General features: G+C 38.9%; 1 protein-coding gene across 1 annotated transcript in view; it reads right to left on the minus strand.

The window, feature by feature from the left end:
* LOC150086984 (peptidyl-prolyl cis-trans isomerase B) overlaps window positions 1-3128 on the minus strand; it is a 102267-nt gene extending 99139 nt beyond the window's left edge. Inside the window, exon 1 of the mRNA XM_090372877.1 lies at window positions 2912-3128. Within this exon, the coding sequence (XP_090229003.1) occupies window positions 2912-3016 (105 nt within the window). The 5' untranslated portion in view covers window positions 3017-3128. The remainder of the gene's footprint in view (window positions 1-2911) is intronic.
* Between the last annotated feature and the right edge of the window lie 10832 nt (window positions 3129-13960).

Consider the following 13960-nt stretch of genomic DNA (forward strand, 5'->3'; position numbering starts at 1 on the left):
AGGTGGTGCATGGCATCCTCCGTAGAATTGCCCTGCTTAAAACCATACTGATTGTTGGAATGCAAGCCTGCTTCTGTGTAATATTGAGCTAATCTGCTGTATATTAATCTTTCGTATATTTTCCCTAGTACAGGGAGTAGGGCTATTGGTCTATATGATTTGGGATCAGTAGGGAGTTTTTCAGGGTTTTTCAGGATTAACCTTAACACAGCTTGTTTCCATATTTTTGGGAATATACCTTCTGTCATACAGTTATTATATAGTGCTATTAATTTATCTGGTGCTATTTCTGCTAATTTTTTGATAATCTCAACCTCTAAGAGGTCAAAACCTGGGCATTTATTGTTTTTGGTTTTAGATAGTGCTATTTCTAAGTCTTGTATAGTGAACAGAGGTTCAATATTGGCATTGTCATATTCAGTGTTTTCTTTTATAATGTCGAGTTGGGTGGGGGAATGATTTCCAGTTTCAGTCTGAATGATACTGTCTAGGATGTTATTTACAGAATCCACCCAACACAGGGTTGGGGTTCCATCTGGTTTGACAGTAGTTTCTAAGACATCTCCTCTTGGCAGCTTGTTGGTCACTATTCTGTAGACAACTCCCCAAGGGTTATTGTTTCCAGTCGTTCCCACCAAGTGCTTCCAGCATTCCTTTTTCTTATCTCTTATGAGGGCTGTATACTGATTCCTGAGAGTTTTATAAGAATCTCTCAGTGCATCCACCTCATTTTGTGACCAAGATGTTCTGGCTCTTTGAAAATGTCTCCGTGCCTGGTGTACCCTACTTCTGAGTATAGTCAGTTCGGGACACCACCAGGGAACTGTCTGCTTCCTCGGTTTTTTCCGTGGGATAGACAGGGTTGCTGTTTTTGTTAAAATGTTTGTCATAGTCAGTGCTTGCTCGTCCGGGCTACAGTTACCTGATCTAGACCACTCATTTTCCTGTTTTTGCAGCTCAGCTGCTGTATGTTCTGCAAAAATCTGCCAGTTTGCCTTTTTAAGGTTATACCTTTTGATATCCAACAGAGAGTGTTGGGTTGTTTGTAATTGCCTGTTTAGTTTGAAGGAAATGGCTCTGTGATCTGATGTGGTCCAGGCTGGCTGGACACACCAGTCTGTGATTTTATAAGCTATTGAATTGGTGGAAGAGTGATATCAATGTCACTCTCCCACATGGTACTGCTAAAAGTTGGGAGGTTATTTGGTTGGTTTAGCACTTGAAAGGGTGAGGTGGCTATATACCTGGTTGAACACCAAGATGTCCTGTCACTTCAAATTTTGCAATCAGCACAGTCATAGGTCCACGCCTTATGCACTTCTGTGGCCAGAATTCTGATAGCCACAGCTGCATTGTTGCTGTTTTAATAGTACAGCTTCACTAATGGCACTTTTTTTTTTCCTGCAACATTGTTGGCATTGCTGCTGTAGTGCAGACAAACATCTACTGTATGATTCTGAAGAGACTGTTTTGCTTTTATACAGTACAATAGAGCTGAGTAGTGGTGCTGTGGCAATAAATAACTTACGATTATGCAAATAATGTAAGTTATTTGCATAATCATAACTAAGATGATTACACACCATACAGCAACAAATTTTGTAACTAATTTTTTTTCCCCAATAAATGGCAAGCGCATTCTTTACCTGTTGTCCATATTTCTCTTCAGTATGAGCCTTAGAACTCGCTCCAGAGCCCTCTACATAGGGATACTTTAATTTAAACAACTCTGTACTTTAAAACAGTAAAATTAGTTTGTTTGCAAGCGTCAGCATTTTATAAAATGTTTCCAATTTGTTTTAACAAACTCTGTCACTGACGAGGAAAACCAGAATTATCTGAGAGTTTGATACATTTGTGATTTAATGAGAATATTCCTGGCATTTTATCCTGTGTTTATACTATCTCCAATAGAGATGTGTAAATGTGCAAGTTGCCAGCAATAAAGCAGCAGTATTAATGCATGATGCCTTTCCCCATCTCTCTCTTGCTCTATAATGACTCATCATTCTTCCTCTATGCCCTTCAATTATTATACTCCTAGGAAAAGCATAGAAATGGGAGGTGCACTGAATATAAGAGACTTGTGCCCAGACACAAGAGGCGGGACCTCAAACTGTTTCGTAAATAATTATAGTATAGCTATAACACAAAAAGGAAGCCACAATACCAACTATGCATCCTGGCCCCTGGATACCATTGCACAGTCCTGCATTGACATAAGCTCATAATCAAGTAAATATGTGGTAATCAAGTAAATATATTTATGAATTTATATTTTTATGATGCTTTTTTTATATATTTATGAATATGTTCATAATCAAGTAAATACGTGTAACTCAAACAATCCATTTAATTGTTAGTCCCATATGGATCACTATAGGTCTTGCAATCCCCCCCCACCCCACCATTGGTCCCAATAGAAATAATGAAACGATTAATTCTAACTCTTGCTACTGGTTGTTAGCTATCAGATTGTGTACTCACTCCCAAAACCAATAGTTTTCTAAACTACCTAGCTCTGCCTCAGAATACTAATGCTTAAATGTTTTACCAAATAATAATTATTTTGTGTTCTTATTTTAGAAACAGATGGTTTGGGCACAAGTCATTAAATTCTTCAAAATTTGTTATTGGTATTGCAGGAATCTAATAAAGATATGTTTTGTCGTTTACCAATTTTATCATTCATGATTTTTTACATGGATTCCAAAATGGAAATACACTGGTATGACTCTTTTTGTGTGTTAGAATTAAATAGCTTACGCTGCAGCTTAAAAACAGAAGGGAGATTATTATGGTTGTTTAAATTCTCGTGATTTTTGAGCTTACACAATAACATGCAGCGCGTCCATAACAGATTATAAGCTTTATATATAATTTATTACTACTTTTTTTTTATCATACTCACAATGTCAGTCACCTTCGGACCTTTAGGTTTCTCATCCCTCGCTTCATCCAGACTACAGTGAACTATACTCGACAAAAGTAAAATACACGCTACTGATTGGAACATGGTAGTAGTCTTTTAAGCAATGAATAATATTCAGATTAATATATACAATAAACAGGAATAAATAAACAAAAAGTTCACATTAATTAAATAAGCCTCCTGCTTTCAACAGATAAACACAATCTACAGCACGTGCTCGTTCCTGATTGGACATGCACATAGTAGTTACTACTCGGAGGAACATTTTATGTTTTAGAAAACAACTAAAGGAGATTAGTTTAGTTATTAGATTAGAATTTGCAACCATTAACACTTGTGTTTTTCATGGGATGCTTTGCTAAAGCAGAAAATTGCAGTCATAGATTTTCTATTACCTTAAAATAATCAGTATAAATTTCATCAAACTAAGAGCAGGAACAAAGATTTTGAATTTGGGATACAATTAAAAATTCAAAATTACAAAGGGTGCCCAAAATAACTGAAACACCTGCTCTCAAATTAGCAGTTTCTGTAATGTCTGCATGACATATACATGTCTACGGAGTGATGATATATATATATATATATATCTTTCTCATTTACATGGTCACCTGGAGAGTTCCTTTCAACCACCCATATGTGTATTATATCTGTAAATTGCGTGTATTCTCTAATCGATTTGCCTACTTTGCTGAATTTGGTTTGGATTTTATTGGCGCATTAGCAACTAAGGCTATAATGCGCCTACTTTGCTGAACGAAAAGCCTTGCTTTCTATTTCTCCTCCGGAGGAGAAATTGTTGAAGTTAAACAAATAAAAGCATCTGGGGTGGATGGGATCTATCCATTTATATTAAAGGAGGCGGCAAAGCAACTAAGCAAACCCTTAGCCATAATTATGAGAGCATCCTTGGACTCAGGGGAGGTTCCCACGGACTGGAGATGTGCAAATGTATTCCCAATTCACAAAGGGGGATCGAAGGGTGACACGAGTAATTACAGATCAGTTAGTTTAACTTCTGTTCCGGGTAAAATTATGGAGTCACTGGTTAAAGATGCATCATCTAGACAAGACTGCAGCAATAATTCCGACACGGCATGGGTTTGTCAAGGGAAAGTCTTGTCTGACAAATTTGATAGGATATTATGACGTGGTTACAAAGGAACTGGATGCAAAAAATAATTTTTATATCATATATTTGGATTTCAGGAAAGCTTTTGACACTGGTGCGCGTGGAAGACTATTGTACAAATTGAAGCAGAATGGTATTAAGGGTAAGTTGCTACAATGGATAAAAGGATGGTTAAGTGCGAGAAGACAGAGGGTGGTAATCAATGGGTGCTGCTCTTCGTGGACTAATGTTATTAGTCGAGTCCAACAGTGGACCTAACACCACAGGATTCGGTGTTAGGTCCACTGTTGTTTTGTATATTTGTCAGTGATATTGATGAAGGTATATCAGGCTTAATGTCAAATTTTGCAGATGATACAAAGGTTGGCAGGGTTGTTAATGACAGTAATGGCAGTGTGCTACTGCAACAGGATCTAGATAATTTGGGCAGATGGGCTAAGAAGTGGCAACTGAAGTTTAACCTTGACAAATGCAAAGTACTGCATATGGGTAGAAGTAACCCCAGAGAAACGTACCAACTGTGTGGGGTTACTTCTACCCATATGCAGTACTTTGCATATGGGTAGAAGTAACCCCAGAGAAACGTACCAACTGTGTGGTACTACACTTAAGGTGGTAGAAAATGAAAAAGACCTGGGAGTAATTGTGCAGTGATATGAAGTTTTCTGAGCAATGCAGACAGGCTGCCAGGGCAGGTCATGGGGTTTTGTCAATGATATATAGGAATTTTGCTAGCAGGGAAAAGGAGGTGATTGTCCCTTTGTATAAGGCAATGGTCAAGCCACGCCTTGGGTACTGCGTACAGGTCTGGAGGCCTCATTTTAGGAAGGATGTAGATTTACTTGAGTGTGTAAAGAGAAGGACAACAAGATTGGTGATGGGAATGAAGGGATCCTCTTACCAAGAGAGGCTTAAGTTCGGCAAATTGCAGTGGCTGGAGACTAGGCACCTGCGCGGTGATCTGATTGAGGTGTATAAGGCTTGAATGGGTTGAGCACGCTGAATTCTGATGGGATCCTTCCACTTGTTCAGATTGCGAACCTAAGGGGGCATAAATTCAAATTAAGAAAAGACAGATGTAGAATAGATGTGCGGAAATTTGCCTTTAGCCAGCGGGTGGTTAATTGCTGGAACAAACTTCCATCTGTCGTTGTGGAAGTTGATAGGTTGAATAAATTTAAGGAGGAACTGGACAGGCATTTGGGGGAAATGGTGTGATTTTTTTTTTTTTTTTTTTTGGCTGATGCTGCATAAGCTCATACACTTGCTTTCTTGCATCACATGCCACTACTACTACTAGGTTTTTTTTTTTTTTTTTCGTCCAGCAAAACAGGTGGTGTGTGTGTGGTATGGTTGTTTATTGGCGCATTAGCTGCTATGGCTATAGTGCGCCTATTCGTAGTTATATCAGAAAATAATAAAGAACGTAACAATTCAAATTCATTTCAGTTCTGAGAGCTATTCATAAAAGATTATACACTCTAATTTGTTTCAGAAAGCAGAAAAGTTCCTTAATATTTGCCTCCTCTCCTATGATATGATGTAGTGTCAGCGGTTCTTGAATATTAGCCAGATTTTGAAGTGTTGAAGTACGATGTGGTTGATAGTGTGGACAGTCAATCAAAATATGTTTGACTGTTAGATGTTCAGAGCAGTGTGAACACTGTGGAGGATCATTGCCGGTAAGTAAATGGAGGTGAGTCAGATGGGTATGCCCTATTCTTATCCGTGCGAGTACCACTTCTTCTCGCCGAACTGTCTGAGTGCATGAGTGCCATAATTTTGGGTCCTGTTTCAATTGAAAAAGTTTGTTATTTGTTTCTTTATGCCATAGCGCTGTCCACTGTGCATGGTATGCTGTTTGAATTATGATATTATAATCAGATGCTGGAATGAAGGCAGAGGTTAAGTCTAAGGTTGATGGATTTTTAGCAGATATATCAGCTAGTTCATTTCCTTTTATGCCTGAATGTGCCGGAATCCAGCAAAACTTCACTAGTTGTTGACGGTTGTCAATTTGCAATAGTAAACTCCTGATTTTAATTAAAATATGGTGATTCTGTTGAGAGGGATTCTGCATTGCTCTAATTGAGCTGAGAGAGTCAGTGTAAACTATATATTTTTCAGATGGATGTAGAGTCAAATTTTCTAGGGCTAATTGTATTGCATACAGTTCTGCTGAAAAGTTGGTATACTCAGGTGGAAGAGAAGCTGATATGATAGCAGAGGGAAACACTGCTGCTGCGCCAACAGTTGAAAGAGATTTGGAACCATCCGTATATACCGGCAAGAAGTCAGCACAGCTTTGAAGATGGCTAGCATGGAGTTGTTGCACATTCAGTGTCGGTAGGCGATTCTTTCCCCATTGTAGAAAATAAGTATCACAAGTTAGTTGAGGAAACGATGTCTACGGAGGATGACAGTAATTCTCTATCTGTTGCCTATTGTGGAGAGGAACATTCCAGTTCTGTGATATTTCAAGAAGCCGTAGGCCAGCTGGTCGGATTTTACCTGGTTTATTTCTATAGAGATTAATTAGTGGTTGATTAAAAAGGTAGGGCTGAATAGGATGCAAAGAGCAAGTCTGTATTTTGGCTGCATATTTAAGTAACAGCATTTTTCTGCGGAGATGCAGAGGGGGCTCATGAGCTTCAATGTATAGACTATGAGTTGGAGATGTCCTATACGCACCAATTGCAATCCGCAGTGCATTATGTTGAATAGGATCTAGCCAGCGTAGTACACTCTTTCGGGCAGAATCATAAACTGGAGCACCATAATCTAAACGGGATCTGATCAATGCTCTATATAAGAGCAGCAAAGTTGTACGGTCTGCTCCCCAAGAATGGGCAGATAAAGCTCTTAGCATGTTGATCTTTTTGAGACAGGTAGTACGTAACAATTTAACATGCTCAAAGAAATTCAGCTTACTGTCCAGGATTAGTCCCAAGAATCTGGTATTGCTGGCAATCGGAATGGTGGTATTTGATATCCGAAGTTCAGGATCCGTATGCAGTTTGCGTTGATTGCAAAAGTGGATCGCAACTGTTTTTTGTTGGGAAAGACGATATCCATTGCACTCAGCCCACTTTTGTACTTTATTGAGAGATATCTGCAATTGCCTTTCAATAGATCTCATATTCTGTGAATGGCAAGAAAGAGAGAGATCGTCAGCGTAAAGGTACGCCTTTACAGTATTTGGAAGTTCTTTTGTGATAGAATCAATTCTGAGGGCAAAGAGGGTCGCACTCAAAACTGACCCTTGTGGTACTCCTTCTTCTTGCAAGAATGTAGTAGAAAGGGAATTTTGATATCGCACCTGGAAAGATCTGCTCTTGAGGAAGTTCTTAATAAATATAGGCAGGTTGCCACGGAGACCATGGTTATGGAGGTCACGGAGAATTCCATAACGCCAGGTGGTATCGAATGCCTTCTCAATATCTATGGAGACCATAACTAGGTGTTCGTTTTTAACAAAGGCATTGCGAATTTCGGATTCAGCCTTGATCATCAGATCAAAGGAGGACCTGTTTTGGCGAAAGCCATGCTGACTATTACTTAGTAGATGTTCGCTTTCAATGATCCAAGCGAGTCGACTGTGGATCATTTTTTCAAGAATTTTACCGAGGCAACTGGACAGAGATATTGGTCTGTAACTATTAGGATTGGAGGGGTCTTTTCCAGGTTTCAAGAAGGCCAAAACTGTAGAATGGTGCCAAGAAGTGGGATAAACATTTCCCAGGAAGATTCGGTTAAAAAAGGCTAGCAGCATTTGTAAGTTTTCCTCATCAAGGTGCTGTAACATAACATAATATATCCCATCTGGCCCAGCGGCACTGTTGCGCGTTGTTCTGATGGCTTGCATAAGTTCACATTTTTGGAGTGGCTGGTTATATGGAAGTAGCAGTGAAGTTCGAAAGTTGATGTGTCTCTGTTCTGCGGTGTTCTTAGTTTTCTGAAATTCCGGAGAGTAGGTGGAAGCAGCTGAGACGTCAGCAAACGTTTTGCCTAAGGCATTTGCTATATCCAGAGGAGCAGAAACGTTTAGACCATTGCAGGAGAGAATTGGGGAAGGAGCAGTTGGAAACTTCCCGGAAAGCTGCCTAATTTTCTTCCATATTAATCGTGGGTTCGTGTTTCTATTGATAGTGGATGCAAACCGAGTCCAAGAATCTTTCTTGGCTTGTCTTTGAATGAAACGAGCTTTTGCCTTTAGTTTCTTGTATTGAATAAGATTAACTGTAGTTGGAGTTCGCCGAAATAAATTCCATGCTTTATTTTGTTCTTTCTTCGCTTTTGTGCATTCCTCATTCCACCAACAGTTGAAATGGCGTCGAGTCTTTGAATTTGATATTGGAATTGAGATTTTAGCTGCAAATAAAAGGCAGGAAGTGATATAGTCGGTAACTTCATCTATGGGATGTAGTTGTATAATTTTTTTATCCAATGTGATTGCTGATTGAAATTTGTCCCAATTAGCTTTAGAAAATTTCCATTTCCTGCAGGGTTCGTCTAATGGTGGTTGTGTAGTCATCAGATTACAAACAATTGGAAAATGGTCGCTGCCCATGGGATTATCCAGAGCGGACCATTGTATGACTGAAAACAGTATTGGGGAGCAAATCGATAGGTCAATGGCAGAAGTCTGTCCATTAGGTAACTGTATATGGGTGTGCGAACCACTGTTAAGAAGAGTGAGGTTTTCTTTATCCAGTAAAGTTTCGATCAGTCGGCCGCGTCTGTCTAATTTAGTTGATCCCCATAAAGGGTGGTGGCCATTGAAATCCCCTAGCAGGCAGATAGGGGAGGGGAGCTGTAATAAAAGTTCTTTAAGATCATTATAAGAGTAAGTATGATTTGGTGGGAGATAAACTGAGACTAGAGTTAAAGCAGTCTGACTAATCAGACGCACGGCGACAGCTTCGATTTGGGTTTGGAGAGTGATTTGCCTAGCTGGAATCCTTGTGTTAATTAAGATAGCTACACCACCTCGAGCAGAATTGGATGTATTCCGATCTAGTCGATAGATTGAGTAGTTTTTTATGGAAATGGAAATTTGAGGAGTTAAATAGGTTTCTTGCAGGCAGAAACCAACTGGAGAGTAGCGGTTAATTAAGTAATGAATGTCGTCAATGTTGCCACGAAAGCCTCTGCAATTCCATTGCAAGATGTTAGGCATTACTTGAATTTAGAAGAAGAAGCTGTACCTGACGTGGATGTCTTATGGCGTTCTGGCTTTGGTTTGTCTCTTTTTGGAAATGTAGGGCGACCTGTGTCCATATCTTCTTCTTCTGCAAATATTTCCAGAACCGGATCTTCCTGTTTGGGAGAATACTCTGAATGCATCGATGTGTCCTGAATAACCTTTTTTGTAGATGAATTAAGATTATTTGAAGTAGTAGCAATCACTGGTGGAGGAGGAGATTTTGCTGGAATTTTAAGAGGCGTATTACTGGCTTGGTCTGAGTGCTTCAGGGTATTGGACTCTTGCTGAGAGAGGACAGCTCGAGCCCAGTCGGAGATTGATATGTTATGTGGAATGGTAACATCAGTTTGCGTGGCTATTGTCTGATATTTTTTTGCGATACTGGCATAGGTACGGTTATGTATAATGGGTGCAACTAATTTTCTTGCTTCCTGATAACTAACTTTATTTTCGACTTTATATTGCATAATTTTTTTCTCTGTTTTCCATCTCTCACATGTCTTAGAGTAGGCCGGATGGTTGCCTTTGCAGTTGGGACAGATCATTTCTTTCACTGAACAATCACTTTGAATGTGATCAGAGGATCCACAGTTGGGACAAACTGGGTTGCTTCTGCATGTCGTTTGAGAGTGGCCATACTTTTGGCATTTATAACATCTCAACGGATTTGGTATAAACGGACGAGTGCGGCAAAGAAGATATCCTGCTTTTATTGATGAGGGCAGATTTGGACTGTTAAAGGTGAGAATTATATTTCTGGTAGGTATCAGTATATTGTCTCTTTTGACCATAATTCTCTTTACAGCGATGACATTTTGTTCCTTAAGTTCTTCTTTAATTTCTTCCTCCGTCACATTCATCAGGTCCCAACTAGATATTACACCCTTTGATGTATTTAGGGTTGCATGTGGAGTTACGTTAACTGGAATACCAGCAAAAGTTGTCATTTTTAGTAGTTTTTCAGAATGCCTGTGGTTTAGAGTTTCAACAAGTAAGTCCCCTGATTGCAGTCTCTTAACCGTCTTGGGAGACCCTGCAATACTTTCCAGATGTTTTTGGATTAGAAAAGGGGATAGCTTACTGAGAGGCTGTTCTGATAGTGAGTGCATTATTAAAAATGCTGGTAAGTCTGTCACCGAGGGATTTGTTTTCAACCTCTTTGCTTGTGACGAGTCATGTTTATTTTCGGTATCTGGTCGACAGCTTGTCGACTCTATAGTTGGAAACATATTTTTTTCCATGTTGGCTCCTCTTAGCCCCTGGCAGATGGACTTTTCTGCCAAGGTTACCGGCCCCGCCACGGGGAGGCAGGAGCAGTGCCTGGTGTGACCAAGCGAAGTTAGTAGTGATTAGTCTATTAAATATGAAAAAAGAAAGGTTACTTTCCTTTCTTGCTCTCGATCAGTACTTTTGAAAAAAGAGCTGCTATTAAATAAAAGGATTTATTAAGGAGAAGAACGTAAAATAGAACTAGAATTCACCTTTTGAGAATCGCAGTGAAAGCACAGAGAAATCGCTTAGTCACAATCGCTTGGCACCCGGGGCCCAGCAAAACAGGCAAATTGACCAAAGAACACTCGCAATTTACAGACAAAATAAATATATTGGTAGATGTAATCATTTACGGGTGACCCTAATATCATAATTCGTTTTTTGTCGAAGATAGTCAGCGATGAGGAGAAGGTGTCTCATGGGTCATCTGCTGTGGCACTCCAAACATCTCAGTAGTGAATACATAGGGGAAACTGCATAAACTGTTCGATGGCCTTCCTGGTGGTTGTGATGAAAACAATTGCCTGTGTGAAAATACAGTAGAGCGTCGATAATCGGAACTAATTGGGACCTGGGTAGTTCGGACTTCAAATTTTTCCGGATTTTCGAACTTACCAAAAATACTGTTCTGGAGCCTTAAAAAAACATAGTAAGTTTAAAAATAAAAACATTGGCTTTAAATTCTGAGAACCGCATAATTTTTGTTAAAATCCGGTGCCTTTTCACATAAAAAATGTCCAAATATGGGTTCTCCTAAACTTCGTCTCTGTCCCCTACTCACCAGATGTGAGACCCTGGGGTTAATAAACGACATCTTCGAGAGATGGGTCATTAGCTGTTCTCATAGTTTTTCTTTTTTTTTGCACAATCTGAATCAAGTTCCATGCAAACTTCAAAATTTTGTCCTTGTTGTTTTAATATCTTTTACCGTTGACTTTACAACCTTGTAAAATTTTGAAAACGAAGACCTGCTTTCTCCCTTCGACAGTACGTTTAAGCTATGTATGGTAATTTATTTAGCGATAATTTATTTTTATTTTGCTAACCTGTGATATTATTCCGATTTTCACGTATCATTTAATTTTGTTATAAAAGATGGTGTAAATTTCTGCTTTATACAATGTATCTTCAAATTTATAGCCGTGGAAATATTCCTCCGATTTTTGCTTATTAGAATTGCCATTTAATAGAAACAAAATTCAATTCACAAACGTAGTCAATCAAAATAATGGGCACTTACTGTAATTATTTTAGGCACTAGCTTAAAAAAAAAAAAATATTGCTAGCTCGGTCGAATTATTCGCGTTTCGAATTATTAACGTTCGGATTTTCACAATTTACTGTATTAGCATTAGTAGTGGCATACGATGCAAGAAAGCAAGCGACTACAGAATCATCAAAAAAAAAAAAAAAAAAAAAACCCAAAACGTTTCACCCATCAATTTGCTCCAAATGTGCACCCAGTTTTTCCTTAAATCTAATTAAGCTATCAACTTAAAATTCGAGAGAGGGAAGTTTGTTGTAGAAATTTCTGCACATCTATTCTACAACTGCTTTCCTCAATTTGAGTTCAATTCCCCCCCCCCCCCGCGCTCAAGTGTATAATCTGAGCAAGCGTAAGTATTCCGTCAGCATTAAGCCTGCTCAAACCATTCAAAGATTTATACCCTTCAATTAGAAAAACTCGCATGTGCCTAATCTCCAGACGCTGCAATTTGCAGACCTTAAGCTTTTCTTGATAAGAGCAACCCTTGTTTCACTCAGCAGTCTTGTTGGTCATCTATGTACTCTTCCTAGCAACTCTATATCCTTCCGAAAATAAGGCCTGCAGACCGTACGTGTGGCCTGAGTTTTGCCTTACATGAAAAGATAATCACCTCCTAACCCCTACTAGTAAAATTCTTTTATATCATTGACAAAACACAATGTCCTGCTATGGCAGCCTGTCTACAATGTTCACAAAATTTAATGTCTCACTGACAATAACCCCACATCTTTTCATTTTTCTCTACTACACTGAATGTAGTACCACACAGTTGGAACGTTTCTCTGGGGTTATTTCTACCAATATGCAGTAGTTTCTCTGGAGTTATTTCTACCAATATGCAGTATTTTGCATTTGTCAATGTTAAATTTCAGTTGACACTTCGCAGCCCATCTGCCTAACATTTTTAAAATCCTGTACCAGTAGAATCATTAACAACCCTGTCAACCTTTGTACAATCAACAAAGGTTGATTCGATATTAAGCCTGATATATATACACTGATAAATAAACATAACAACAATGGGCCCACCACCAAACACTGGGGGGGGGGGGAACTACACTAAAAACATTAGTCCATGAAGAACAGTGTCCATTTATTACCACTCTCTGCCGTCTCCCACTAAACCATCCCTTTATCCATTGCAGCAACATGCCCATAATGCTATACCAATTCAATTTGTACAGCAGTCTTCCATGTGCAACAGTATCAAAACTTTCCTGAAATGCAAATATATGATATCAAAATTAATTTTTGCATCCAGTTCCTTAATGACCACATCATAGTATCCAATCAAATTGATCAGACAAGACTTCCCCTAATCAAACCCATGCAGTGTCTGAATTATTATTGCAGTCTTGCCTGGGTCATCCTGCATCACTTCTAAACCAGTGACTCTATTATTTTCCCTGGAACAGAAGACAAACTGACAGGTCTGTGATTAGATGTGTCGAGTCCCCCTTCTGAATAGGGGATACATTTGCACATCTCCAGTCTGTGGGGACCTCCTCTGACTCCAAGGAAGCTTTTATAATTATAGGTAAGGGTTTGCTTAATGAATTTGCCACCTCCTTAAATATAACTGGACAGATCCCATCCACCCCAGGTGCCTTTCGTATGTTTAACTTCAATAATTATCCTCCACTTTGCTCTCTTTTATTACAAAATCAGTCAACTCCCTGTTAAGTTCAATATGCTTCCTTCCTCACTTTCTTACAGAATTCTTCATGTGTGAATGCAGATACAAAATACTCGTTCATTTTGTCAGCTACCTGAGCAGGATCATCAAAAGTCGAACCATCGATATTAAGTGAGCCAATCTGATTTATCCCATTCTTCCAGGGTTTATATAAATAAAAAGGCCTTTTGCTGGTTTTTCTGCATCATTTGTCAAAGATTTCTCGTAATCTGCCTTCTCTTGGCTAAACTCCTTTGTGATTTGTTTACAGACTAGCTTATATCTACCATAGACTTCTCTATCTCCTGATAATTTATATGTATTCCATGCATTTTTCTTCTCAGCGACGAGCCTCATTTGTTCATCTGACATCCATTTAGGTCAAAATCTTGGACAGTATTTCTAAGTTGGTATGAAAAGTCTAGTAGCTTCCAAGATTAATTCCCTGAAGGTTTCCCATTTAGAATTCACCTTTG

Source organism: Mastigoproctus giganteus, chromosome 4, assembly GCF_048544385.1.
Source record: "Mastigoproctus giganteus isolate SK-2022 chromosome 4, ASM4854438v1, whole genome shotgun sequence".
In the NCBI taxonomy this organism is placed as follows: Eukaryota; Metazoa; Arthropoda; class Arachnida; order Uropygi; family Thelyphonidae; genus Mastigoproctus; species Mastigoproctus giganteus.